This window comes from Chelonia mydas, chromosome 21 (genome assembly GCF_015237465.2).
Source record: "Chelonia mydas isolate rCheMyd1 chromosome 21, rCheMyd1.pri.v2, whole genome shotgun sequence".
In the NCBI taxonomy this organism is placed as follows: Eukaryota; Metazoa; Chordata; order Testudines; family Cheloniidae; genus Chelonia; species Chelonia mydas.
In genome coordinates, this window is record NC_051261.2 from 4,622,152 (window position 1) to 4,646,898 (window position 24,747).

Consider the following 24,747-nt stretch of genomic DNA (forward strand, 5'->3'; position numbering starts at 1 on the left):
TTAAATTCTTAGTTTCCTGGTCAGTTTCATGGCTCTGGAAGTCCCATTCTCTCTCCCTGCCCTTTCTTTAGGAGGCTGAAAAGGAGTCTGTTTTAACCACTTGGTGACAGCCAGTGCACTCTTGTTTGCCTTGAATTTTCACCAGGCTTCCTTGTGCGTCACAAGAAAATTCTATCAAATGACAACTTTTGCCTCCAAAACGTACAGAAATTCAGAATAGGCATTTTTAATCCGTTAGTGGTGATGGGGACCTTATAAGTACTGGATAACCACAATGGGTGTGGTGTCCTCTGACAGTAGGGCTGAACTTTGGAACGTTGCAGACAGAATAGGGACGAGTGGGTATGTCTGTGTGTGTGTGTATGTATGTATGTATATGAGAGGGAGAGAAAGAGAGGGATACTCATCTATTTGTGCTATAGTAGCAGTTACTGGCCCTGTGAGATCAGGGCCCCGTTGTGCTAGGAGCTGTACAGACACCTATCGAGAGAAAGCCCCTTACAGACTAGGTTGACCAGACAGACAAATGATGAGAGAGAGAAAACATCATTATTGCCGTTTTACAGATTGGGAACTGAGGTACAGAGAGCAAGAGACTTGGACAGACAGAGCATATGGTAGAGCCAGGAACTGAACCCAGACCTCCTGTGTCCCTTATCACACCCTCCGGTTGTTTCCTTTTCCTACACCGCCCTTCTCCATGTGTAAGTTAGTGCCTTGCATGCCCTTGGGATCCCGAATGGGTGCGTGTTGTCACAGCTCTTACAAACGGCGTGTACCTTTCACCACGGTTCACATCACCACTGAATTTCACCCAAAGGCCTCCATAATTGCTGCACTGGCTAATTCCAGGCCGAAATGGCTCCAGAGTGTTTTGGCGCAACATAAATTATATATATAATATAATTTTGTTAAAGCTGCTAAGTAGGGCTCAGGAAACAAGAAGAAAAGCAGCCCTATTGGTTTCATGTTTAGAGAGGAACTGGGTTCTCACTATATCAACAACACTTAGTGTGAAAGTGGCCTTTGTTCAGAGAGACACTGCTTCCTTTCAGCCCCTGACTTCCCAGCTGCTGAGAGCTAGACCGTGTTTTGACAGACAGAGCGAATGTAATGCAGACAGTTGTTTTAATTTTCAGCCAGTTGCAGAAATCACTCACAAGGAGCCAGAAACCAAAGGAAAGAGGCCGCACACTTGGCTTTAGTTATCTCTGCACAAGGGCTCTGTTTGGATGGCAGAGCGGAAGGGAGCCCATTGGTTAGTGTAACGGATACACCAGAGCACGGCGGAGAGCAATTGCCACGGGAGAGGTGAACTGGAACAGGAATCAGAAATGTTCTTCTCCCGCCTACTTGAGCATGCAGCATTTTAAACATAAAAGATCCTTTTTCTGTTCACTTTCATTTCTGCCACAGGGCCTCCTTTTCCCTTGAATATTTGCCTTTCAATCTTTTTTTCTTCTTTTTATTACACGCCAAAATCAGAAGCCAAGAGCTGGTGGGGGAATGTTGGCTTTTGGGGGGGCGTAGAGGGGTAGGTGTGGTGATGGAGGTGTAGTATTTAGTATTTAGTAAATTTTTAGTATTTATTTCAAGTTGTGAAATGCCTCACTCTGTCAGTCAGCACTGGCACAGACATTAAAAATTACAACCAAGAATACACACCCTCCATGGATATGGACTCTCTGGTCCTGATTCACCATTGTGTGACTCCAGTTATGTGCTGCTGTGACCCTAATGGTGTCTGTGGAACTTGCACTGGTGTAACACTGCAGTTACGTAGTGGTGAATCTGGCCCACAGAACGGGGTTCTCCGCTGCCCTGTACCTTGTGCAAAATCAACATAAAATGCTGCCAACTTAGATTCCGTATTGGGTTACACTGGCTGTTTGCACCGGTGTCCGCAGCTGCACAAGGTGCAGAGCCGGTGAGAAACAGGCATACAGACTTTTACCACCCAAACCCATTGCTCAATATCTAAATAACTAACAGTACTTGAGGCGTCCTGCCTACTGGGGGCCGGTACTGAATTGGCTGGGCCAGTCACCTCCAAGGAGGAGATGTTTTGTTACGACACAGTATGGTCTCTTCCTGGGTGCATTTGTATGGTCTTCTGGGAAGGGAAGGTTTGGCAGGGTTATGGTAAAATATGGCTTCCTCTTAGGTGGAGAGGACAGGGTTTCATGAGGGTGTAATTCTGCTTCCCAACTCAGTCAAAACCTTATGATTTATACAAGCTGTGTGTCACTATGGATTGCTGACCTGCTGAAGTCTGATTTGCAAGTCCCAGCTTGCAAGCAGTACCTCCAAGATTTGTTTCTGTGAGCCATATGGAAGCCAGCAGTCTACGTCCTGTCCTGGACCATCCCAGCACATGTTTAGGCCTCCAAACAAGTGTGCGCGTGGGGGTGGTTTGGGGACTGGCTCCTTGGACTAGAACTCTGCCTTCCGGCTGCCAAAGAGAGCATTTGCCTGTGCGTTAGCAGACAGATTTCACTAACACAAACCAGCAAGAGCCTCTGATGTGCTCACCCCAGACTGCTGTGCAATCTGTCTGCACAGGCTAAGCCCTGATCACCCCCTCCGCTAGGCCTCTTTGCCAGGCAAGATTGACTGTATGTTGCTATTTATTGTAAATGGTACATTTGTGTCTCTGCTGTTGATACAACATGATAGGTAGTAATAATAATAATAATTATTTATTAACAAAAACATGTACACATCATCTTTCATCCCAGCGGATCCCACAGCACTTCATAGACTGTATATAAGATTTTCAAAAATAAATATATAGAGACTACTCTCACTTTATATGAATTGGCATATTGGATTTGACCGGAGATCCATCTAGTCCAGGATACTAGTGGTTAGCACCTCCGAGAAAGGTAAAAGAACCTCACAGTAAGCAGTGATGGGATAACCTGCCCCTAGGTAACGTCTCCTTCTAGCCCTGTTCGATAGAGATTAGGATGCAGGAGGGTTTATGTCCCTTCCCAAACTCTTGTTAGTTTGATTTTGAGACTGGATGTTCCAGTGATCCAGATAAATGTCCAGTCCTTGTGCTGAATCTTGTTAAGTCCTTGCCCTCAATGCTGTCTTGTGGCAATGAGTCCGGTGCTGAAACACACGACCTTCTGGGGTGGAACGCGAGAGCTATTGAACACTATGCAGGAGCCCATACCATGACTTTAGGACAGGAAGTGGAGAGAAATACATCATCCCATTGAAGCTGCAGGGAGGGGATTCAAAGAGGCAAAGCATAATTGGAATCTGGCGATGACACTAGGGTTAAAGCCCTCGTCTTGTAAGCAGTGCCTCGGGGGGAGTTAACAGGACCTTGTAACATCTCACCATTGTAAATGTACCTTTTCTGTTCGTGAAGGTTACTGTGTGAGGTTATTTCCTGATGGCCAGATTCCTGGTGATTTTGTAAGTCCCTGCTGACAGAGGCATTCCCTCTTCATTTTCTTTTCTCTCCTGCTCCCTTGCCCCTGTGAGACAGGCAGCCCCATTGTTTGGTTTTGAGAAACTTTTACTCCCTTATCTGAAGAAGTCTTGTCAGTGATCCTGAGAAATGGAATTGTGACTGCACAGGGTTACAGCCACTTATTTTAATATGGCTTGTCCTGCTATGTATTGTGAGTACTTTACTTCACTGAGGATCCGAGAGTAACCATCTGCTCTTGCCCTGAGATTCTCATGGAATCCAGATGTGCTCATAGGAAGCTCTCCCAGGCTGAAATTCACCCCTATGTCGAGGGACAGTAGGAGGCCTATGAAACACCGACGTCTAGGATTTATCTATCCCCTTCTATCAGACCATTGGCCCTTCAGGGCCAGTATGGACCCATACCCATCCTGATCATGCTAAAGGAGATGAAGACTCTTATAATACATCTCACCAATTTTCAGTGCTCTATAACCTGGAGTAATTCCTTCCTGATCCCTGTAGCTACCAGCCTAGGGATGGAAGCTTGAAATTTGATCAGTTTTATCTTAACCATGCATCACTGAAAACGTTATTACTGGGCCCAAAATTCAATTACAGTATTTGAAGGACGAAAGCAAAGCAAAACCAAAATGGCAGTATTTGCTCTTCAAATGTGCACTGCCATTCCATATCCTCTTGGGGAATTTTATTTCCTCCTAACCTTCCTGCTAAGAACTTTTTCCGCAGCCTGTTTGAAACACAGGGTACAGCTACACTGCAGCTGGGTGCGTGCTTCCAACTGCAAGTGGACAGACACATGCTAGGTCTGCTCAAGCTAGCGCGCTAAAAATAGCAGTATAGCCTCTGCAGCAGGGCTGCACCTCGGGCTAGTTGTTGAGTACGTACCCATACGTTTCTGTAGGAAGAAAATTGAGAGTCATTTTCTCGAACACGTTAGAACAGGGTACTGGGTTCTGTTCTTAGCTCTGCCACTGACTTGCTGTGCAGCCTACTCAGCACCTCTGTGCTTTGGTTTTCTTGTCTGTAAAACGGGTATAATATTTCATAGTATTGATTTACCCCACAAGGATTTTTTTAGTCTTCAGTTAAAGTTTGTGAATCGCTTTGCAATCAGAGAAAAGTCTCTATAAAAGGGCTAGTTGCTGCTGTTTTGTTTGTTTTTTGTGAAGACAAGGGGAGTGAAAATGCAATAAACCTGTTTATTTACTTCCTTTCCAGGTGTCCAGGGTTCCTGTTGAATCCTGTGAGCAATACACAACCTGTGGGGAATGTCTGAGCTCAGGGGACCCTCACTGTGGCTGGTGCACTCTTCATCACATGTAAGTCCATCATCAGCTATTTCATTTGAGCTAATGGGTAGTATTGCAAGAGAAGCCTTAAAAACCTGAACTCTTCTTGTATGTGGATATTAAAAAAAACCCAACCATAAATACAGTACCAGCTTTTACAATCCCTCTGTTCCTACAGGGGAATTCCCTGCACTACAGGGTGAATGCTATTGAATGTCACTGAAGTCCTGTTAAAAAAGAAAATATACTCCCTAGATTTAGGAGATGGGGAATAAATCCAGCATGTGAAGTGAATATCAAAGAGCATGAAACCACGTGAACTGAAATTGATGGGAATGGAAGCCCACTAGTTTCCCACAGCCTTATTTACCCAAATCCCGAATGGTTCCGAATTGGAGGGGGTTTTTAATAATGGGGTGGATTATATGACCTTACTGACATCAGGAAGGTTGCAAGTGTGCACCTGAGCAGAGGATTTGGCTCTTTACAGGTGGTGAGGGGAGACTATTTAACTACTACTTTGGAAGTCAGAAAACGGAGAGCTTCAGGCAGTGAGTCAAACCCAGCAAAGCAAGGAAACTGTGGGTTAGGCTGGGGCTCTGTGCTAGGTTTGAGACCAGCAGCTCTAACTCATGTCAGTGGAGACAAAGGAATTGAAGATTTTTCCAGGGAGCTTCAGGAAACGGGGTCTCTGAATTCAGGCGGTGTTTCTGCATTCTGTCTGCGGCAATAGTGTTCACTTGCTAAAGCGGAAGGGGGACAAACCTGGAGCACACTGGTAGAAAGGAATCGAAAGCCCTTTGGCTCTGCGCCAGCCACCAAAGCATTCCCATTAAATGAGTGGAAATTGGGGCGGAGGCAGAGGGACAGAGTTCAGGGACCCACACAATAGCACTTGGCCACATGCCGAAGCAGCAGGTGTTAGGAGGGCGCGAGAAGGAGCGCTGTAAAGGCTTCTACACAAAATCTGGGCTGGATTAGAGACCTATATGCACGGGGGTCTATCTGCACTCCCACAGCTTGGGGAACCGTGTGTTGAATTGCAGTCGCCGCATTCCGGGAAACTTTCAGAGAATAACCAGTAGTCACAGGACATGATGCTCTGCTGCCTTGCTGCTACCTACCAGGGCCGGCTCTAGGGTTTTTGCCGCCCCACTTTTTTTTCGTGCCCGGCCCTGGCCCTTCCCCAAATCCCTGGCCCTGCCTCCTCCCCCGGGCATGCTAGCTCACCTCCGCTCCGTCTGCTCCCCTGAACACTCTGCTTCTCCCCCATCCTTCTCAGGCGAGGGAGAGGCAGTGCGTTCAGGGGAGCAGGCGGAGCAGAGGGGAGCGAGGGTGGCGGGGGGGAGCGTAGGAAGTAACGGGGGGTGTAGAGGAACCGCTCCCCGCCCCAGCTCACCACCACTCCACCACTGCCGCCTCCCCCGCGCGCCGCCTCTCGGCTTCTCCTCTCTCCCTCCCAGGCTTGCCACGCAAAACAGCTGTTTGGTGCGCGGCCAGCCTGGGAGGGAGGGGGGAGAAGCGGAGCGGTGGCGGCACGCTCAGAGGAGCGGGCGGAGCAGAGGCGAGCTGGGGCAGCGGGGGCACGTTTCTAGGGGCGGGATGGCCGGCGCCAGAATGCCACCCCTAGAAATGTGCCACCCCAAGCACCTGCTTGTTTTGCTGGTGCCTAGAGCTGACCCTGCTATCTACCTAACTAGCTTGTCTATTTCCTCCTTCTTCATTGCTTCTCCCTTTAAGACCAGACTACCCAACCCCTCATTGACTCTGTCCATTGATGGCGATATCACAGGACCTACAAATCTTTGAAATCGGTCTCGGTCCTATGGAATGGCTATAGCGTTCTGGGTGCTCCACAGTTACCAGACAGGACCAGGATGTGTTGCGGGGGACCTTAATAAACAGGCGGACTTCCCAGTCAGGTTGTTCTCCATCTAGTTGCTGCTTAAGCTATGGCTCTTTTTGTTTATACCCTCCCACTACAAGTCTCACTTTGTCTGGTAATTAGAGCTGGAAGGTGAAAGGATCACTATGGCCTTTGCTAATACTAATTAATTAAGTCTCACAACTCCCCTGGGAGGGGAAGGTGAGGATTGTTATCCTCATTTTGCAGAGAAGAAAACTAGGGCATGAAGAGATTAAGAGACTTTGTTTCTGACGCCATGTGGCTGTCATGACTGTGTCGACTGTAAGCATTTTGGGACTGTCTCTCAGTGCATGTACAGTACCTCGCACAATGGGACCTTGATCTCAGTTTGAGCCTCCAGGTGCTACTCAATACAAACGATGATGATGATGACTTGCTCAAGGTCACGCAAAGCGTCAGTAGCAGGACAGGCAAAACCCAGGAGTTCGTGCTCCCAATCCTCTCCTTTAAACATTAAATGACTTTCCCTTGCCCAACATAGGGACTGATAACTTGTAGGAAGAGAAGTCAGGCCAGGGGCGTGGAGTGTTGCGCATACAGAGGTCAGATAAAAGGGGAGCACAGCAGGAAGGTTGGGGGAGCCAGACCATGTAATGAGGTAGAGGGCTAAATCTGGCCAACAGCCTGCAGTATACAGGCCACTACAGCACCTTCTTTCCTGCTGGTATTTTTCTACCCTTCCTTGTCTCTGCCTTCCCACTGCCTTTGCAGAGCAATGATCATTTTTTAGCCCCTGTCTGAAGCTGTAAATAATTTAGTTTATCTTGCTGTTACTGAAGCCGCTGTCATATTTGTTTGGAAGCCCCCAATGCTGGCGTGTTTGTATTTCATTTGTCATCTCTCGCCTCTAATTTTTACATTTCACTCCTGCCAGATGGGCCAGCTGCTTCTGTGTTTGGTGGGGAGGTCGCAGGTCAGGATGTGCTGTTCATGCTGCATTCACAGAGGGCTGACAAAAAGAGACACAAAAGAGAGGGTTTAGGGGGCTGAGGAAATTGAAACTGAGAGGCAGAGTGTGGGAGGGCGGAGGGGGCAAAGCCCTTGTGACAGTAAAGTGACCATCAGGGATCCCTGAGCCAGTTCAGATACAGTAAGACCCAACCAAGAGCCTTAGCCCAGGATTCAAACCAAACTGCTTTTCCCACCTTTTTTCTGTTTTGAGTCTGCTTCTGCACTTCTGGGTCCTGGATGGTGAGAGAAATACCAAAACAACTGCGGACATTCTTTGTCATAACGCTGTATTTCTGGTCCAGCCAGAAGCAGGGAAGGTGAGCTGGGGAGCCTATGAAACAGTTTATCCATGTGGGATTTAGGGACAGTTTTGCAGACTCGGGATGCTCGGATCAGCATCTGAACTTGTGGGTGCTTAGCCAGAAATTTCTGAGTGACTACCAAGGCAACTAAAGCTTTTGGATCTTGAAATCATAACAGTGGTCATGAACTGGTGTGCGAGTCAGACAGACAGACACACCGCTGACCCCTGCTGGATGGAATCAGGACTGTGTGTCATAGGCTCTGTACTGCCCCTTTTAGAGCAGGAGGATCTCAGTTGTATCCACTGTTGCCATAAAACTCTAAGTGACCAGGAGGATCTGAGTTCTATCCCTGCTGCTGTCTTCAAATTCTGAGTGACTACAGCATAGTGTTGTTATTATTATTATTTAATATTTCTCTTGCAGTTGTGTCTAGAGGTCCCAGTCAGGGGCTGGGGCCCCTTTGTAATTGGCACTGTGTACACATACATTTATAATCTAAGTGTAATGATGCCCCTAGTTAAATCATCTGTGGGGATTAAACTCATGATCTCTGAATCTCAAAGCAGGAGCTGCTTGTGTTTGGGCTAAAGGGCCAGATCTATTAGGCCACACACAGCAGCAGAACCACAATTCTCTCTATTCCATCTAGTTATTAGAGAAGGACAAAGAGCAACACTGTGTTAGGTGAGGTGCCTTTACATACATTCACCTCAACAAGCCTGTGAGACAGAGGAACAAAAATCAAAGCCAAAAGGGTGAAATGAGCTGAACTAACAGCTTCTGCATACACTTAATCCCTAGCAGAGGTGTTGGGAGGCAGGTTGGGGTAGGGATGGAAGAAGCAAGGGGTAGACCTGGAACTTAATATTGGAATAGACGAGACTGTGGTCTGGGCCAATATACAGTGGAGGCGTACTGGGGATTAGCTGAGTCTGATTTCACGCTGTAGTTCATAAGCAAGTATTTCAATGCAGGTTTTCCTCTTTACCTATTGTTCATTACATTACAGTGTCAGGGTACATCTGTGCAGCCCACGGCAACAGTGTCAGAGCCCAGGTTGTCAGACTCAGGCTCACAGGACTCATGCTGCAGTGCCAAAAACAGCTGGGTAGATATTGTGGCTCAGGCTACCCCCCTCTCTTAGACTTCAGAGTCTGAGCTCCAGCCCGAGCCTGAACATCTATGCAGCTATGAGGAGCGCCACAGCACGAGCTCGAGTCTGTAGACCAGGTCTCTAAGACTTGCTACTGCAGACTGCCCCTTGCTGGGTAGACATACCCTTAGGCACTGCAGGGCTGAATAGGAAGACAACCTCTGGCCTGAAGACCTTTTAGGCTGCCCATTAATTGTGGTCGTAATTTTTCTATGGACAGATTTTCAGCACCATGGCACAGGCCACTAACATTTGATCTAAGGGAGTAAATCCATTAGCTGGTAGCAGTAGCAGGGTAGGGGACTTCCCACTGGAGAAGGACACAGCACACACTATGTTGCACCTTGGTTTAAGAAGCCTTCCAGGAGTCTGGGACATAGCATGAGATTCCAAAAATCTTTACAAGAAATGGCTAAGGGAAAGGTATGTTTCCTTTTCCTGGATTCCTTGGTTCACTGCCATCCAAAAGAATGAGCAACCTGCCTCATGTCCAGTATTCCCAAGATCCGGTTTGGGATGTGATCTCCATTCATTCTCTTTTACTTCATAATCAAGACAGAGAGGTTAATTTTTACTCCTCCTCCTCCAGCAGTTCTGGTCTTTGGGAGGTAGGCAGAGGCCTCAAGGAGATTGAGTATCCTTGGTCCACTGGAATTTGCAGCCTGCAAGGCTCACTCTGTATGCTGCTCTCTGCAAGTATGTTATTGTCTACAGACCTATTTATCTCTGTTAGGGCTGTTGCCATAAATAGTAGGATAAAAAAGAGCCTTTCCAGTGAGTCAGTGAGATAAAGGCTCCAGTCAAGAGCTCACTTTAAAGCTATCTTACAGATTCACTTAAACCTCAATAATTCTTTTCTTTAGCAGCATTCATATTTAGATCCATTATTCAGGGGTGGCAGGTTTGTAGAAATTTCTGTGGTGCCCAGAACCTGCCCCTGCCCAAACTCCGCCCCCCAACTCCGCCCACAACCTGCCCAAGGCTCTGGGAGGGAGTTTGGGTTGGGGAGGAGGTCTGGGGTGCAGGCTCTCGGAGGGAGTTTTGGGGGTGGGAGGGGGTGCAGAGGTGAGGGCAGTGGGGTGAGGGCTGTGGCTGCAGATGAGCAGTTTGGGGTGTGGGTGGGGCTCAGGGCGAGAGTAGGGGTGTGGGGGTGAGGGGGTTGGGGTGTGTGGGGGTGAGGAGTTTGGGGTGTGGGAGGGGCTCAGGATGAGAGTAGGAGTGTGGCGGTTGAGGGCTCTGTCTGGGGCTGGGGGGTTTGGGGTGTTAGAGGCTCAGGGCTGGGGCAGAGGGTTGGAGTGCAAGGGAATGAGGGCTCTCACTGGGACTGGGGATAAGGTGTTTGGGGTGCTGGAGAGCCTCGGGCAGAGGGTTAAGGTGCGGGGGGATGAGGGCTCTGGCTGGGGCTGGAGATGAGGGGTTTGTGGTGTTGGAGGGGGCTCAGGGCTGGGGCAGAGGGTTGGGGTGTGGGGGGATGAGGGGTTTGTGGTGTTGGAGGGGGCTCAGGGCTAAGGCAGGGGGTTGGGGTGCAGGGGGATGAGGCCTCTGGCTGGGACTGGGGTTCAGGTGTTCGGGGTGTTGGAGGGGCTCAGGGCTAGGGTTGAGGGTGTGGTTGGGGGGTGAAAGCTGTGGCTGGGGGTGTGGGCTCTGGGGTGGGGCAGGGCTGGAGATGAGTTTGGGGTGCAGGCAGGCTGCTCTGGGACAGGGGCCAGAGAGGAGGACTCCCCACAGCCCTTTCCCTGCCAGCAGCAGCGAGCTCTGGGGGAGGAGCCCCCCTTTTCCGCCCCCCCCCACAGCAGCACACTCACCCCCACCACTGTCACTGCATGTGCTCCTAGGGCCCCTCTCAGGTCCAGGAATCTCCCTCGCCTTCCTCGTGGTGGGTGCCGGGGGGAGCTGCGTGCGCCTCCTCCCCTGCTGTTGCCCCTGACTGTAGCCTCACTGGGGCTGAGGGATGGGGCTGCCCCTTGCCCAGCATGGGGCAGGAGCGGTGACTGTGGGCGGGGGCGCGCCCTGTGCTGGTGGAGGGTCCGGCCGGAAAAGGGAAGGGTCTGAGGTAGAAGGGAAAGCTCAGTCAGTCTGCCCTGGCAGTCAAGATGGGGGCACTAGGACTCTGCGGCAGCAGTTGCTGCAGGGAGGCAGCATGGAGCTGCTCCGAAGAGGCTGCCAGGGATGCTCTGCTCCAGGGCCCTGGGAGGCAGCAAGAGGGGGCCGGGGGGCACTCGTAGGAGGCGCGGGGGAGGCGGTAGGTGGGCCACGGGGGACACCCAGCCCCAAGTATTGGTGGAGCTGGGCCCCTGGGCTCTGAATATTGCTGGTGCCAAGGCACCACTTGGAAATATAACTTGCCGCCTATGCCGTTATTATATTCAAAAAAAGGGAAAGGGGGGAGGGTGAGGAGGACAGCTACATCAATTGCCTGGTATGGAAAGGGAAAGTGGTCACCTCTTAGTGCTTTTCTTATTCAGAAGCAAACAGCCTTTCAGTAATGAAGATCGCTCCCTTTTTTTGTTTGAGTCTCAATTTTGCAAGGCTCTTGTCACCTCATTTAGGAGAGGTTTGGCACGGGGAGATTAAGACTCTTTGTGGAGCAGTCAGTGTGTCTGCTAATGTAGATGTTTACCTAAGATTGCATCCAGCCCTGCCACAAGGAAAACAAAACAGCAAAACCTGCTTTTGTGTTGAGTATTCGTTCCACTGTCCAGTCCTACGTGGGAGAATAGCACTTTACTGCGTAAAGTAACAAATACATTCAAACGGGTGCGGGGGTCTCAGGCGACTGGTAATGGCATTTGGAGGTTAACAGTAAGTGAAAGTTGATATAATTTGATGACTATTCATTGACACCAATGAAATTCAACATATGCCAGCCATGGCTGTATAGTGGAATCTGAAAGACTCTGCTTTCCCTGTATACCATGGGATAGAAAAGCACTGTACCACTACTCTGATACCACTATGCAGGGACAGCTGGTAATGCTTACTTTAATGGTCATTGCTCTGTGTAAAATAAGTTGGAGAGTCTCTATCCGGTTCCTAGTGGACAGGTGTCCACATCACCACAGTTGGCTGTCGTTGGCCCCTTTATATTAGCTTATGTAACTGCAATTATACGGATGGTCATAAAGTTATCCAGCTCTTTTTAAAATCCAGCCACAGCCTTTGACTCTCTACCCTTCTGTGTTTGTACAGTGCCTAGCACAATGGGGCCGCAATCTGGATTGGTCCCTAAGCACTGCTGTAATAAACGTGCTTTACAATATCCTGCCTGCCTGCAGGGAGTGTCACAGCTTGACTCCACATACTGCGCGGTAGCATTTTCAGTCCTCTGTTTTGTTGAAAGGCTCCTTAATTTCCAGTCATGGGGCAGAGTCCTGAGGTGGGAACTGATTAGCCCTCTTTACTTCACCTCTCCTGATTCGGAGAGCAGCTCTGATTGTGAATCAGAATTTCAGTCCACACTGAGGTTCTACTCAGTGAAATGGCTTTGGCGATGAGCACAGAACACTGTACGCTCCAGGAGCAACACTCATCATTCAGCTTGGCACACTTAATGGGTTCTTTGCGAGGAGGAAGGAGGGTGGGGAGAGTCAGGGAGATTCGGGCATGACAACTGAACTTAACTCTAGTGTCTCCAGCCTTGGGATAAGAAATTACAGCTTCCAGCACTTCAAGACCCATGGCTTTGTAAGAGAAGATTTATTAGCCGTGTGTTTTCCTTTTAATTAATGTGCAGATGCTGTCTTGTTAATGTCTTTTATTGCTTTTTATTTAAGGTAGCATGTGGATTGTGAGTTTGTTGCTGACAGAAATGGGGCACTCATAGTGCTGATCTGAGCCAGATATAGTGGGTCTGGTTTTCAGAAATGCTGAGTTCCCACAGATCCACCTGAAGTCTGTGGGTGCTCAACACCTCTACAATCAGGCACACTTGGGTAGGACTGTGCATGTCTCCTAGCAGCACTCAGTGGTCTTTTCATCCCAGGGCTCTTTTCTCCCCCCTACCCCAGATGTCTCTGCTAGTGCATTTCTTTTCTGATCTGCAGCCTCTGCACCTGCTATACTGGCCCTGGAATCTGTGCGCAGAGCTCTGTCGCTGCACCTCGGTCCTGGTCATTATTATCCCCTGTTGCTGCACTTATCCAGCCATTGCTGGGCTTCCCTCCCACCGCTCTGGTGATGCACCATGGTCCTGACCAGCAGTGGCACCCCCTGCTGTTTGACAGACAGAGACAAGTTCATCAGGTATCCCTTTGCACTGACGCTTGTGTGTATATCAGGTGCTCCCGGAAGGACAAGTGCGAGCGAGCAGATGAGCCGTACCGATTTGCAGCCAGCATCAACCAGTGTATGAGTGTCACTGTGCAGCCCAGCAGCATCTCTGTGTCTGAGCACAGCCTTCCGGTAGGTACAGGTGGCAGGCGATTCTGTGCGCAGGCCCTCAGTCCCATGGGCAAGGGTAGCTCAGTTGTGACAGACAGTGCTCCAGACACACAGGCTCAGATTCATGGTGACAGAGCCATTTTTTTTCTCTACAGATACTTTCCCATGAACATGGAGTTCAGGTTCATGAAGGGGTTGGTAAGGGAAGGGATATTCCAATCCCTTAGGAGTCAGAGGTCACACAGACACCCATATTCCCAAATCCAACCCCAGTGCCCACATTTTCACTGAGCAACTGCCAGCCTCCGTTAAACATTGAAGGAAAAGTTTCTGTTTTCCCAGCCATTACTTGTCCCTCTGGGAGGATCTAGCTGCCCATAGGCTCCCAGCTATTCCTCTCTAAGCAGCTGCACACCCTCCCCACCTATTCTGTTCCAGGTGCTGCACTGGGACAGGCATTGCCCAGCAGCTGGCTGTCCCCAGAACACCTGCCACCCTTTTCCCAGGGACTGGCTAGAGGGGACTGTCTGACCATCATAGGTCAGTGGAGAAAAAATTGCAACACTGTCCACCTTTCCTCCTCTGGTTACAGTGAAAGGAGTGGCTGGGTGCTATGCATCTGGTCTTTTTCTCTGTGTAGGGTTGATGCTCCACAGAGAAGCAGCAGGTGCTGAAAATCTAAAGGGAACTCTGGGTAGTTCTGACCGCTAATGGGATCTTGGTTGTATTTTTTTTCTTTCCTTTTCCCTTGTTCCAGCTCAGCCTGCTGGTGAGTGATGCTCCAGACCTGTCAGCCGGAATCACCTGTTTGTTTGGAAACCTCACTGAGGTGGAAGGCCAAGTTTCCGGCAGCCAGGTTGTCTGCATTTCACCGGCCCCTAAAGATGTCCCCACCATACCTGTGGACCAAGGTGAGCTGATTTAATTATTGGAGTATTGCCTGGTGGCCTTGTGTTTCGCCTGTGAATTCACCTTATGGGGGAGAGGAGCCAGCAAGCGCTAAGCAGGTCTAGATCTAGCTGCCGGGCAGAGCAGAGCAGACCACAGCTGTATATCAATCCTGCCTGAACCCCGCTGATGCTGTGCGGGATGACAAATCATCCAGGAATGGGGTCGGAGGTGGCTATTCGGTGACAACCCAGATCCTCAGGATATAGGCTGTACCCAAGAAACCCCAATAACTGGTGAATCTTCAAGCCAGCTACCCTCTTGTCTCTCATCTCACCAGGGAACTCACCCTTCATGCTAGGCAGATGTGGGAGGTGAAAGTGTGGGGGTTGCTGCACTCAGGCCTGACTCAGTTGCTGGGAGTAGGTGGATGAGGTTTCTATTTTTTGGTTTTGATCTTTGGGTTGTTTCTTCATTAATGTCACTGCTGTCATATTCCTCCTCTCCCCACTACCCCCCTCACCAGAACCAGAATGCTACTTGTTTTAAACTCATTTTCTCCGTGGCGTGCTTCCAGGTGTCATCTGTGCTTTCCTGCTGATATTTTCGTATATGTAAAATGTTATGCTGAATTTGAGTGCTCATGAAAGTTAGGGGCTTGGAGAGAGCTAGGAAAGTGAAGAGCAAACCTCCCTCGCACAGCTCAGCCAGTGCAGTTTATTCTTGATTATTCCAGTGGTGAGCGTCTTACTTAGCTCTGTTAGTGCCCTCCGTCCTTGCCTGCAACACCCCCTCCTGGGCTGCATTTCAGGATAGACTGTGAATTATCCCCAGTCCTGTTGTGAGTTTATGCTGAACCTCCTCTAGGGAATGTGATGAGACCGCCACACTCGTGACCTAAGGTGACGTGCGAACCCTAAATCTCCAATGTGTTTTCCCCCCTCATTAGGTGTGATTTGACTTGGGGGGGTGGTCCATGGAGCCAGTTGGCTCAGCTTCCCAGGGGCTCTGGGAGAGGCCGTGTCATGCTCTTGTAGCAGCTTCCACTGGCTAGCCGTGGAACAGCATGGCATGTTCCATTGAAGTCCCCAGAGGATACACAGTGTGTGGATTATTGGCTGCTCAGAGACCCTTCGCTTTCAGAGACCCCATGCAGCCTGGTGTCCTAGTGTACCCGTGGGACCAGAGGTGCTTGATTTTCTCCGCACCACACCAGAAGTGGAGGGGGGGCTCAGCGAATCATCGAGCCTGCCTTGAAAGAAAACCAGTACCTCGCCAATTGCAATCTCCGTTATTTCTCGTGTAACCCCTCCTCCCCTCCTCTCTTTGCAGATTGGTTCGGGTTGGAGCTCCAGCTGAAATCCAAGGAGACAGGCAAGATGTTCGTCAGCACAGAATTCAAATTCTACAACTGCAGTGCTCACCAATTGTAAGACACCCTCTCCCTCCTTTCCCACTTTCCCTCCCCACCAGCATCCCAGACCCAGGCCCCTGGTTCTTCCCCCCGGAATGGAGCCTGCTGTCTAAGTACATGGTGGAATGGGTTTCTTTATTAACCTCTTGAGTGCCACAGCTGATGCACACCCCAGGAAGCCAGGATTCCTCCCAGGACACCCAGTGTGCCATGCCAGATTACAGAACTGCTCTGAGGTGTGTTGTGTATGGCCTTAGAGCCCTTCTTGCACCACCAAGATGGACATCAGCCGAATGTGTAGGAAGCAGCACAGAGGGTTAAAACAGAAGAGGAATAGGATTTTCAGTCGCGTGCTGGGGGAGGTTCTGGCTTGATGCTGGCAGTCTGACCTTTCAGGGTCGTCAGCGACAGAGAGAAACCAAGAGATCCCCATCATGTGGAAACTTTTCCAAGAGCACCAAGATTTATCTGCCTTAGCAGAGAATGAGTGTGTCTGAAAGAAGCTTGACCGGCTGGTGCCCCCAAGCTGCGTGATCCTGCAACTGTGAGCTCAACTCCATCCTTACTCACAGGCAGCTGGGGGGAAGGGAGAGAAGAAAGTGCCTGGGAGTTTCCTATAAAGCTGCTCCAAGTACCTATAGGAGAGACAGAGGCCTTTCCCTCCATAAACGGCTAAGACAGCGCAGGGCTGTGTTGTGTTGTAGGCTCTCAAAAGGAAGACAAAGTGAGATGGGACAGGAAGAGGTGTGGGGAAAGGGACAGGGGTGGTTGTGTCAGGAGAGCACAGGAGTGAAGTGAAGGGAACTAGGCTGGGGTTTGCTGTTCAGCTTGTTTTTTCAGACACACACGGAGAAAATATTTCTGCTAGAGATGACGCCTTTGCTGTGTCTCCTTCCCCTAAGATCAGGCCAGAGAAGCCCCACAAAGTTCTGAGTTCCTTTCAGCTTCACGTTAAAAGATCCTAGCAGGGGAGTGCAGAACCCTGTCAGTAGCCTCAGGGAGGGCAGACTGTAGACACGGTGCCTCTTGGCTCTCAATCTGCTCTTGAGGCGGCTGAGCAGTGCAGCAGCGTGTTCCCCACAGCAGCCTTTCCCCCGGAAGCCCTTGAGGCAGAACGCTACTGGCTGGCATTTGTTAAAATTTCTTAAGTGTTTATAGATATCTCAGTGGGAACAGACAAACCGAAACCTCGCACAACCAGAGTGAAACATGTGGAGGACACGGGAGACAGTGAATACTGTGCCAAAGATCAGCTAATGAAAGGCAGGCCTGAACCGCTCTGCTGGGGAAGGAGCTCCTACTGCCAGGGATTGGACAGCTGGCTCCAGAATTGTAGAAGTCAGAGCTGGAAATGCTCTGTTAGCCCTGCTTGCTTTATCCTGCTGGTAGGGGCCAGCGAGTGTCCAAGCAGGATCGTCTCCTTTTCTATTCAGCATTGCTTTGTCCAGCCTAGTTTTCAAGTCCCAGGTAATGGGGCTTTTCCCACTCCTTTGGGAGACTCTTCCACAGTCTGATAGGCTTGGCTTTCATGTCATTTTCCTGGCACTCAGCCTACATTTTGCCTTTAACTTCAGCTCAGGCACTACAGAGATAGTGCCCATATGAGTCCCTCGATAGATGGGTCTCATTACTCCCAGTTACAGCCCATCGTCAAATCCACGCCACATGCTCTCCCCCGCCCCTGCCACCGCAAACAACCCCTGTACTTTCATATTCCTGTAGACAGTGGTGTCCCCACTTCCTCATTCCTAAGCCAAGCATAATGGGTGTTAGATAACTTTCTCTTCCCCTCCTTGTAAATCCATCCTTCAAGTCTCTTATTGAGTCTTGCTGCTGTTCCCTGAATTCCCACCAGTTTGGCTGGAACAAGGATGTCCCTTCAGGAGATCTGGCTGGACTTCCTGCTCCTCCTAACCTTACCTGGGAGTGGAGATTTGAACCAGATGATGCAATAGCTCTACTCTGCCCCCATCCCTTTCCAACAGGAAATTACGCCAGGGGTCAGAGATGGCATAAGTGACTAATTCTTAAAGGCAAAGTGCTAAAAGCATGTCTTCCATAAAATCCACACTGCTCTGCGCTGCTGTCTGAGGTCACAGGGGCATGAGTCAGGCATTCTGGAAGAAAGCTCACCAATCAAGTTGAGAGAGAGAAAGCCAACCCTTAGCCCCTGGATGAGACAGACCTAGAAATGGCTTAGTGCCCGTTGCCAAACCTCGGGAGTGGAGGATCCTCTGCCCCCTCCGGCTGCATAGCGGCGTCGGGAATGACTTTCCCTTCTCTGGGGTATGGAAGGTGCAGTGTGCTGACCTCTGCTGTTTCTTACAAGTGGCATGTCCCCCTGTGTGTAGTACATTGTTGAACAGGGGCAGTCTGTAGGGGTGGAGTGATTTTGCGAACCCTCATCAGTTGGGTTCTTGTTTTGCAAGCCTAAAAGCTGGGATGGTTTGGACCTGGGCTCCATTAATCCAAATGCTCCCACAAAATTCAAGGGAGGGCTGGGGAATGGTTCTGGTTTCGGGCCCATTTCTAGCCAGGAGGGCTAAACCCTTTCTCAGAGTGAGAGGTTCCCAGATGCTGTGGGGCAAGGATGCTTCCTGGTTTAGAAGCAAAGGGGTTTTTTTAATGGAAACTGCTTTCTGAGGGGACTTTGCTGGGGTGAGGGAGCGACTGTGTGAGAAACGCTCCTCATGAAAGAGCCGAGGCACTCACTGTGGATGAGCTTTCAAGAAGTCACTTGTCTGCGACTCCCTGTCCAACCTTTGCCCCTTCCCAGCTGAGACAGAGTGGAGCTGAGGCAGCAGCAAGAAAACCACACATTACAATGACAGGCGCCTAACCAAACTGTTAGGCTTGATCATCAGAATGACCCTCCCCTGTAATCTCAGCCGTGCTAAGCCAAGCAGAGAGCCCCTTCTACCCCAGATCGGAAAGCTAAAGGCCAGGTCCAAGGTGGGAGGGGAGAAGTGCTGCAAACCGAAATGGAGACAAAAATGGGTCAAATAAAGGAGTAATTAAATAAGCTCACGGCGCTAGATATTGCTACCCAGATTTGCATTTTCATGATTAGAATAAGCTTCCTTAGCTATTAAGGTCACTACAGATGCTTAAGAAGGAAAATACAACTCAGATGTAAAAAGGAGAAGCCATTAAACATGCATTTTAGTGACAATAACTTTAGAAAGAAAATAACAGACCATTGGCTGTCTGTCCAGTGCACAAACAGGAGTGCATATCTCCCCTTCAGTCACGAAGTCCATGCCTTTGGGTGAAGTGAGGACCCCCGGATACCATACGAAATGCTGATGATGGACCGTCACCAAGGGCTTGTCTATTCACAAAATGCTGCAACGGTGCGCTACAGCACTTCGATGAAGATACTACCCACACTGACCGGAGGGGTTCTCCTGCCGCGTAGGTCCTCCACGTCCCCAAGAGGTGGTAGCTAGGGAGACGGGGAAATCCTCCCGTCAACCTAGCCACTGTCTACAGGCGGGGGGTAGGTTGGTTTAACTGTGTCACTCAGGGGTGTGGATTTTTCACACCCCTGAGCAGTGTAGTTATACCAACCTATTTTCCTAGTATAGACCTGGTCTAAGAAATGGCCTGTCATATAGGAGAGCGGCTTCTGAGACCAAAGGAAGTTTTATTGCGAATACCAACAATTGTTATGAGCCTCCCAGCTCATTCTCAGCAGATTAGGAGGTGTGAGGAAGTAAATACCCAGCCAGTTCCTTGACTGGCAGGCTCACCCCATGTCAAAAACCATGTCCTGCACCATTGGCCTCATCCAACATCAAGCACAGATGCTTGCTATGCCCCGGATCGATCTCATGTGCTCCAGGTTTGAATTGGAGTGGAAAAGGCCCAATAGAAATGTTTACAGTTGATGACTTCAAATATTTCTAATTTTTTAAAACAACTGAGCCAATTTTCTTCAAACCTGGCTTGTTCGTAGATACCATTGAGCCTTCAAATCAGTCAAGGTTGCACTGTATCGTTTTTTCTTGTACCTTATGTCACGTCATAAAAGATGCTTCAGCTTGTGTTGGTAAGTCATGTAAAGACTGGCTGTATTTTAGAACAGGAGGGGCAGAACCCTGGGCTTTTGAGTGCTTGATTTCTTAAACGTAACATTGCATTATCATCTGTTACCTCTATAGTGCCCAAAAGTGTGCTAGGCTCCTCACAGACACATAATTACACTGTCCCCTGCTCCAAAGAACTTCCAGTCTAAACAGATGAAACTGTTGAGAGATGCAGAAATAGGAGCAAATAATTGAGGCCGTGTTTGGTTGCAGGTTATTAGGTCCCTGATTTTTTAGCGGTTTTGTCTTAGTTTTCTGCCAGGAACGTATCTTCATATATATAAACCTGCGTACATTCAAATGGATAGTCAGGTCTGTTCCAATGTAGAGTTCATTTCCTGATATACATCTCTGTAACACAGACCTTATTTCTGTCTCTGGCTCTACAGGTGCCTGTCTTGCGTGAACAGTGCTTTCCGCTGCCATTGGTGCAAATATCGGAACCTTTGCACTCACGACCCCACAACTTGCTCCTTTCAGGAAGGACGGATCAATGTTTCTGAGGTATTGCGATTGGGTTAGGAAATGTTTTCTTACTGGGCTCTTTCTGTTCTGAGCTGACCCGGCCATTCTGTGGAGCAGTGTGTGATATGGTTGGTGTATCTGACGTTTGTAGGAGGTTCTCCTGTTTCTCTGGCAAAGAGCTGTGCTCTTGTCCCATTTTTCTCTGTGTTTGGTCTGATCTTAGCTGTTATCCAGATGTGCAGAGGCAGCAGCAAATAAGAACAAAGCAGGAAAATGTCATCTAACAATAGTGATGGGCCTGAGTTGATCCCATCTCTGAGGTTTGGCTACATTCAGACTGACTAATAATTAGCCCTCACTTAGTACTATCCATCCAAGGATCTCAGAAGTGGGTGAGCATCACTAACCCCATTTTATATATGGGGCGCACAGAGCTGCAGTGGCTTTTCCAAAATCACAAAGCAAGTCAATTGCCTAGCTAACAGGAGGAATCCCCGTGGCCTATCAATTGGGCTACATTTCCAAGTCTGAATTTTGTGACTGTGGCCTGACTGGATAATGGTTTGATTTGGGGTTTCTGCTCCTCAAACAAAGAAATAACCCCACTTCTGTGGGATCAGGACAAAGCAGCTGTCAGCTCCTTCCGCTGCAGACGCCGCATGCACTGCCAGGTTGTTAGCCAGAAGAATGACATTTCACAGCCCGTTGTGGTGTCTGCTTTGAGTTTGTAAACTCCTCTGCAAGGATCATATCTTCTTTCTATTTTGGGAGGTGCTGAGCACAGCTGTGGCTGCCTTTAGAAATAACAGTCCTGATGATCTCTGCCATTCTGGCAGGCTTTTGGTCCATGCCTTTACTGCTTCTATATCTGTGTCTTCACAACATCTGCAGCAGGCACATTTATGGAGTGTCCTTCGGACAGAGGGCCACAAAATGCCTTGCCTGAGGTCAGTCTGGCCACTGGGGCTCCCAGCTTTTACTTGATTTATGGCTCCTCTAAGGCTAAAATGCTTTGAATGGGGCGAGCTTCTGAAAACCAGGATGAAATGGCTCAGGAAGTGAGAGGGAAGAGAGCAGAACACTGAGCCATGAAAGTTCCCTTTATCACTTTTTAGAAGCTCATTGGGCTGCTCACTAAATCAACAAGTAATGCGAGACTAAAGCAACCCATGTGCCTTTCCGGTTAAAATGATGCCAAAAGAGGTGTAACAGAAAGTAAGAAACATAAACGAGTTACACGTGTGTGTACATCAGCGGGGGATCAGCGAGGGTGAAGAGACCTGCGAAGGTAATTGAGAACAGGTGCTGCCGCCTTTGTCAGCCGTTTACAAGAACTGACAAGAGGAGGCACTTACCTCAGAGAAGTGTTTCAAGCAGCAGAGAGTGAAGATGCCGGAGGAGAAACTCCCACCCTGGAGACAAAGTGAAAGCTTTACCCTCCTGGTACAAAACCAAGTAGCTTCCTTTCAAGGGAGCGAGAGGGAGAAGAATCTTTGCTTTTGCTCCTCCCCAGTGATGTGATTTTTTTTCCCTTCCTGCTAGGAGTCAGATCTGCTGGCTATAATGACTAAAGTAATCTTCTGCTGCTTCTTCCTGCAGCTCACCCTGCAGAACTGACAAAGCTACAAGAGAATGATCTGGATGCTATTCCTCCATTTGCACCATCCACAGAATTGTTTACTCTGACCTGATTATTGGGTTAAGCAACTACACCTGTGCAATCTTGCCTGCTTGGGGGATGGTAGTTGGCACAGGTGTCTCTGATAGCTTAATCTGAAGACAGTTGGGTTGGCCCAGTTGTCACTGAGGGGTGGAATTTGGCCTGCAAAACGTCTTTTGCTGGTGATGATGCATGAGAAGGAAAGAACTCAGCGTGCTGACTTTGTGGTACTGAGCCTTTAAAAAATCATATTGCTTATAAACGAGGCACATTTGATCTGGAGTCATTGCCACAATAAGCATGGAATCCACAATTACAGTAATACAGAGCCACTTTTCCAAGCGGAGCTGATTGATCCGGATTTATGACATCTTCCATCTGCCAGAAACTGCCCTTCATCCCAGGTGGAGCATCTCCTTGCAGCCAATCAAAACCCTTAGAAAACAGTTTCCAGGGGGCCAGTTCTCTAAGAATTAAAGCAACAAACTACTTTATTCCTCAGCAGGTTTTTTTAAGCCACATGACTTTCATCACTATCAGTGCAAGTCACATAGTTAAATATATGAAACATAGTTCAGTTAAGGTGCTGAAAATACAGAGGCCTGGGGGCCACCTGCATCCACAGAAACAAGGGCTTTCTGAGATGAGACTGCAGAGGGATTTCATAGCACTGACTGTCTCACTTTATATGGCTTCAGTCCCCAAGGCAAAACAGATGGAGCCTTGAGGCTGAATTTCCCCACTTCTGCAGACTCAAATCGGACCTATAACATGATTTTAATGTGTGAGAAGAGGTTGGGGTTTTGTGCGTGTGTGTGGTGATTATGGGTATAAAATACGTCTGTGTAAATGTATAAAACGTGCAGACAGAGAGGGATGTAGATACATAAATACATTCTTATGCCCCATCCCAGTGGAGAGAGAGAACCAAATGAATCCTATTAGTTTCCCAGGATGTGGGATCCATTCCCCCTTTGATGTCCACTGTGTGCTGATAATGTCATTTCCATGTGTGAGATGCTGAATCAGGGAGATGGAGTGTTTCAGGCTCTGAGAGCTTACAGAGAGCCAAATTTCATTTCCATTCTGACTCTTTCGGGTTTAGGTTTGAGTTGTTGCTTTTAGAGGGATGTCTTTACCACTGATGGTGCCTGTTGGTGCTTTCAGGGATGCTTAAAGTTCCTTGCAAGAAATAATATAAAGCTGAAGCATCCTTTATTTATTTATTTTTTTACACTGAAATCCCGACCTTTCAATGCGTGGGCTCAAAGAGCTGGAATGTGTTCGCTCTGGAGGAGCACACTAGGGGCCTTATCTGAAGTCAGTGGCAGTCTTTCCATTGACTTCAGTGTGCTTTGGATCAGGTCTGACTCCTAGAGAGAGAAGTTTGGTGAAGCTATTTGGCAATTACGCAGGAAAAAGAACGAGTAGCAATGAAAAGCCTTATGAAGCAGGATTAACTCTTCCCAGCTTTGAAACTCTGGGTTATTGGTAACTTTTTTTTTTTCAATCGTTAGATTTATATAAGCCGGAACCTGGAGTGCTCGTCATTGTTTGGGAGCAGGGGCGCAGGAAATAGTGATAGCGGGATGGGAGGGAGAGCCGGATCTGAAACTACAGGGGATAACAAGATAAAGTGCAGGGATTTGATCCAGTTCCCATTGAAGTCAAGGGAGCTTTGCCGCTGACTACAATGGGAGCAGGATTGCACCTCAGGTATGGGTTGCAAAGGGATACATTCAATGCAGAAACCTAGTTTGAGGCCTGGTCTACACCTGAAACAAAGGTTGACCTAGCTACATCACTCAGGGCTGTGAAACATTTCATGCCTGAGCACGGTACTTAGGTCAACCCAATCCCCAGTGTAGACACAGCGAGGTCAATAGAAGGATTCTTCTGTCAGCCGAGTTACTGCCTCTCGGAGAAGTGAATTAATGACAGCACCAGGAAAACCCCTTCCGTCAGTGTAGTATCTACACTCCCGCACAGCTTAGACATAACCTGATCTAAACTGCTGTTTTTTAGTTTATTATTAATTATCGCAGTGCCGTAAATACATGTGACACTTTACAAAATACAGGCCAAGACACAGGTTGCAACTGAATTCATATAACACAAAACAGAGGACAAAAGGTCATGTCATAGTGAATTTACCAGTGAGAATCTACCACGAAGTCAGTTCAGTTTCTTCTTTCCATGCTTGACTTCTGAGGGCCAAATTCTGTTCTCTTTTCCATTCCGTTAAATCTGGGGCAATGCCCTTGATATCAGTGGAGTAGCTCCTGATTTACACCAGCAAAAGCATGATCTAGGTCTGAGTGTTTTAGCGTGGGTTAATGCTTATAACTTTTGTGCATAATTAGTTGATGCTCATCATATGGAAAGCCCTCAATAAGTGCCTTACTCAAGGGAAATGCCCAAAATTCTAGGGTAGTTTGCCTGAGTAAGAGCAGCAGAGGTGGCTGCATTTCACTGGTGTGGAATTTGAATAGTTCCTTTGGGATCTTTGGGGGTCGAAGCATAAAATATGATCATCTCTGTAAATTGTGTGTGTATCTATTTCACAGGCAGGACATTCTATAACAATGTGTGTCACTCTGGCATTGGAGAGTGGAGGTACTAATGCCTACTCTAACTCACTACAGGATTTACTTCTCATGAATGAGAAAAGAAAGTAAACTGATTCTGGAACAAATCACATCTTCCGCTGACAGCATCTCTCTCTCTCTTTTATGGAGCACTCAGGGGACACTCAGAACTTCATAGTGGCAGCAGT

The 24,747-nt window shown here is 48.6% G+C and overlaps 1 protein-coding gene across 4 annotated transcripts in view; it reads left to right on the plus strand.

Annotated features, from left to right (window-relative positions):
* The window catches only part of PLXNA2 (plexin A2), a 457,364-nt gene that overhangs the window by 335,166 nt on the left and 97,451 nt on the right, over nucleotides 1-24,747 (plus strand). For all 4 annotated transcript variants that reach the window (XM_043533410.1, XM_007059575.4, XM_043533409.1 and 1 more), the window contains 5 exons: nucleotides 4,670-4,770; nucleotides 13,354-13,477; nucleotides 14,214-14,367; nucleotides 15,677-15,773; nucleotides 20,236-20,350. In XM_043533410.1, coding sequence (XP_043389345.1) covers nucleotides 4,670-4,770; nucleotides 13,354-13,477; nucleotides 14,214-14,367; nucleotides 15,677-15,773; nucleotides 20,236-20,350 — 591 coding nt within the window. The remainder of the gene's footprint in view (nucleotides 1-4,669; nucleotides 4,771-13,353; nucleotides 13,478-14,213; nucleotides 14,368-15,676; nucleotides 15,774-20,235; nucleotides 20,351-24,747) is intronic.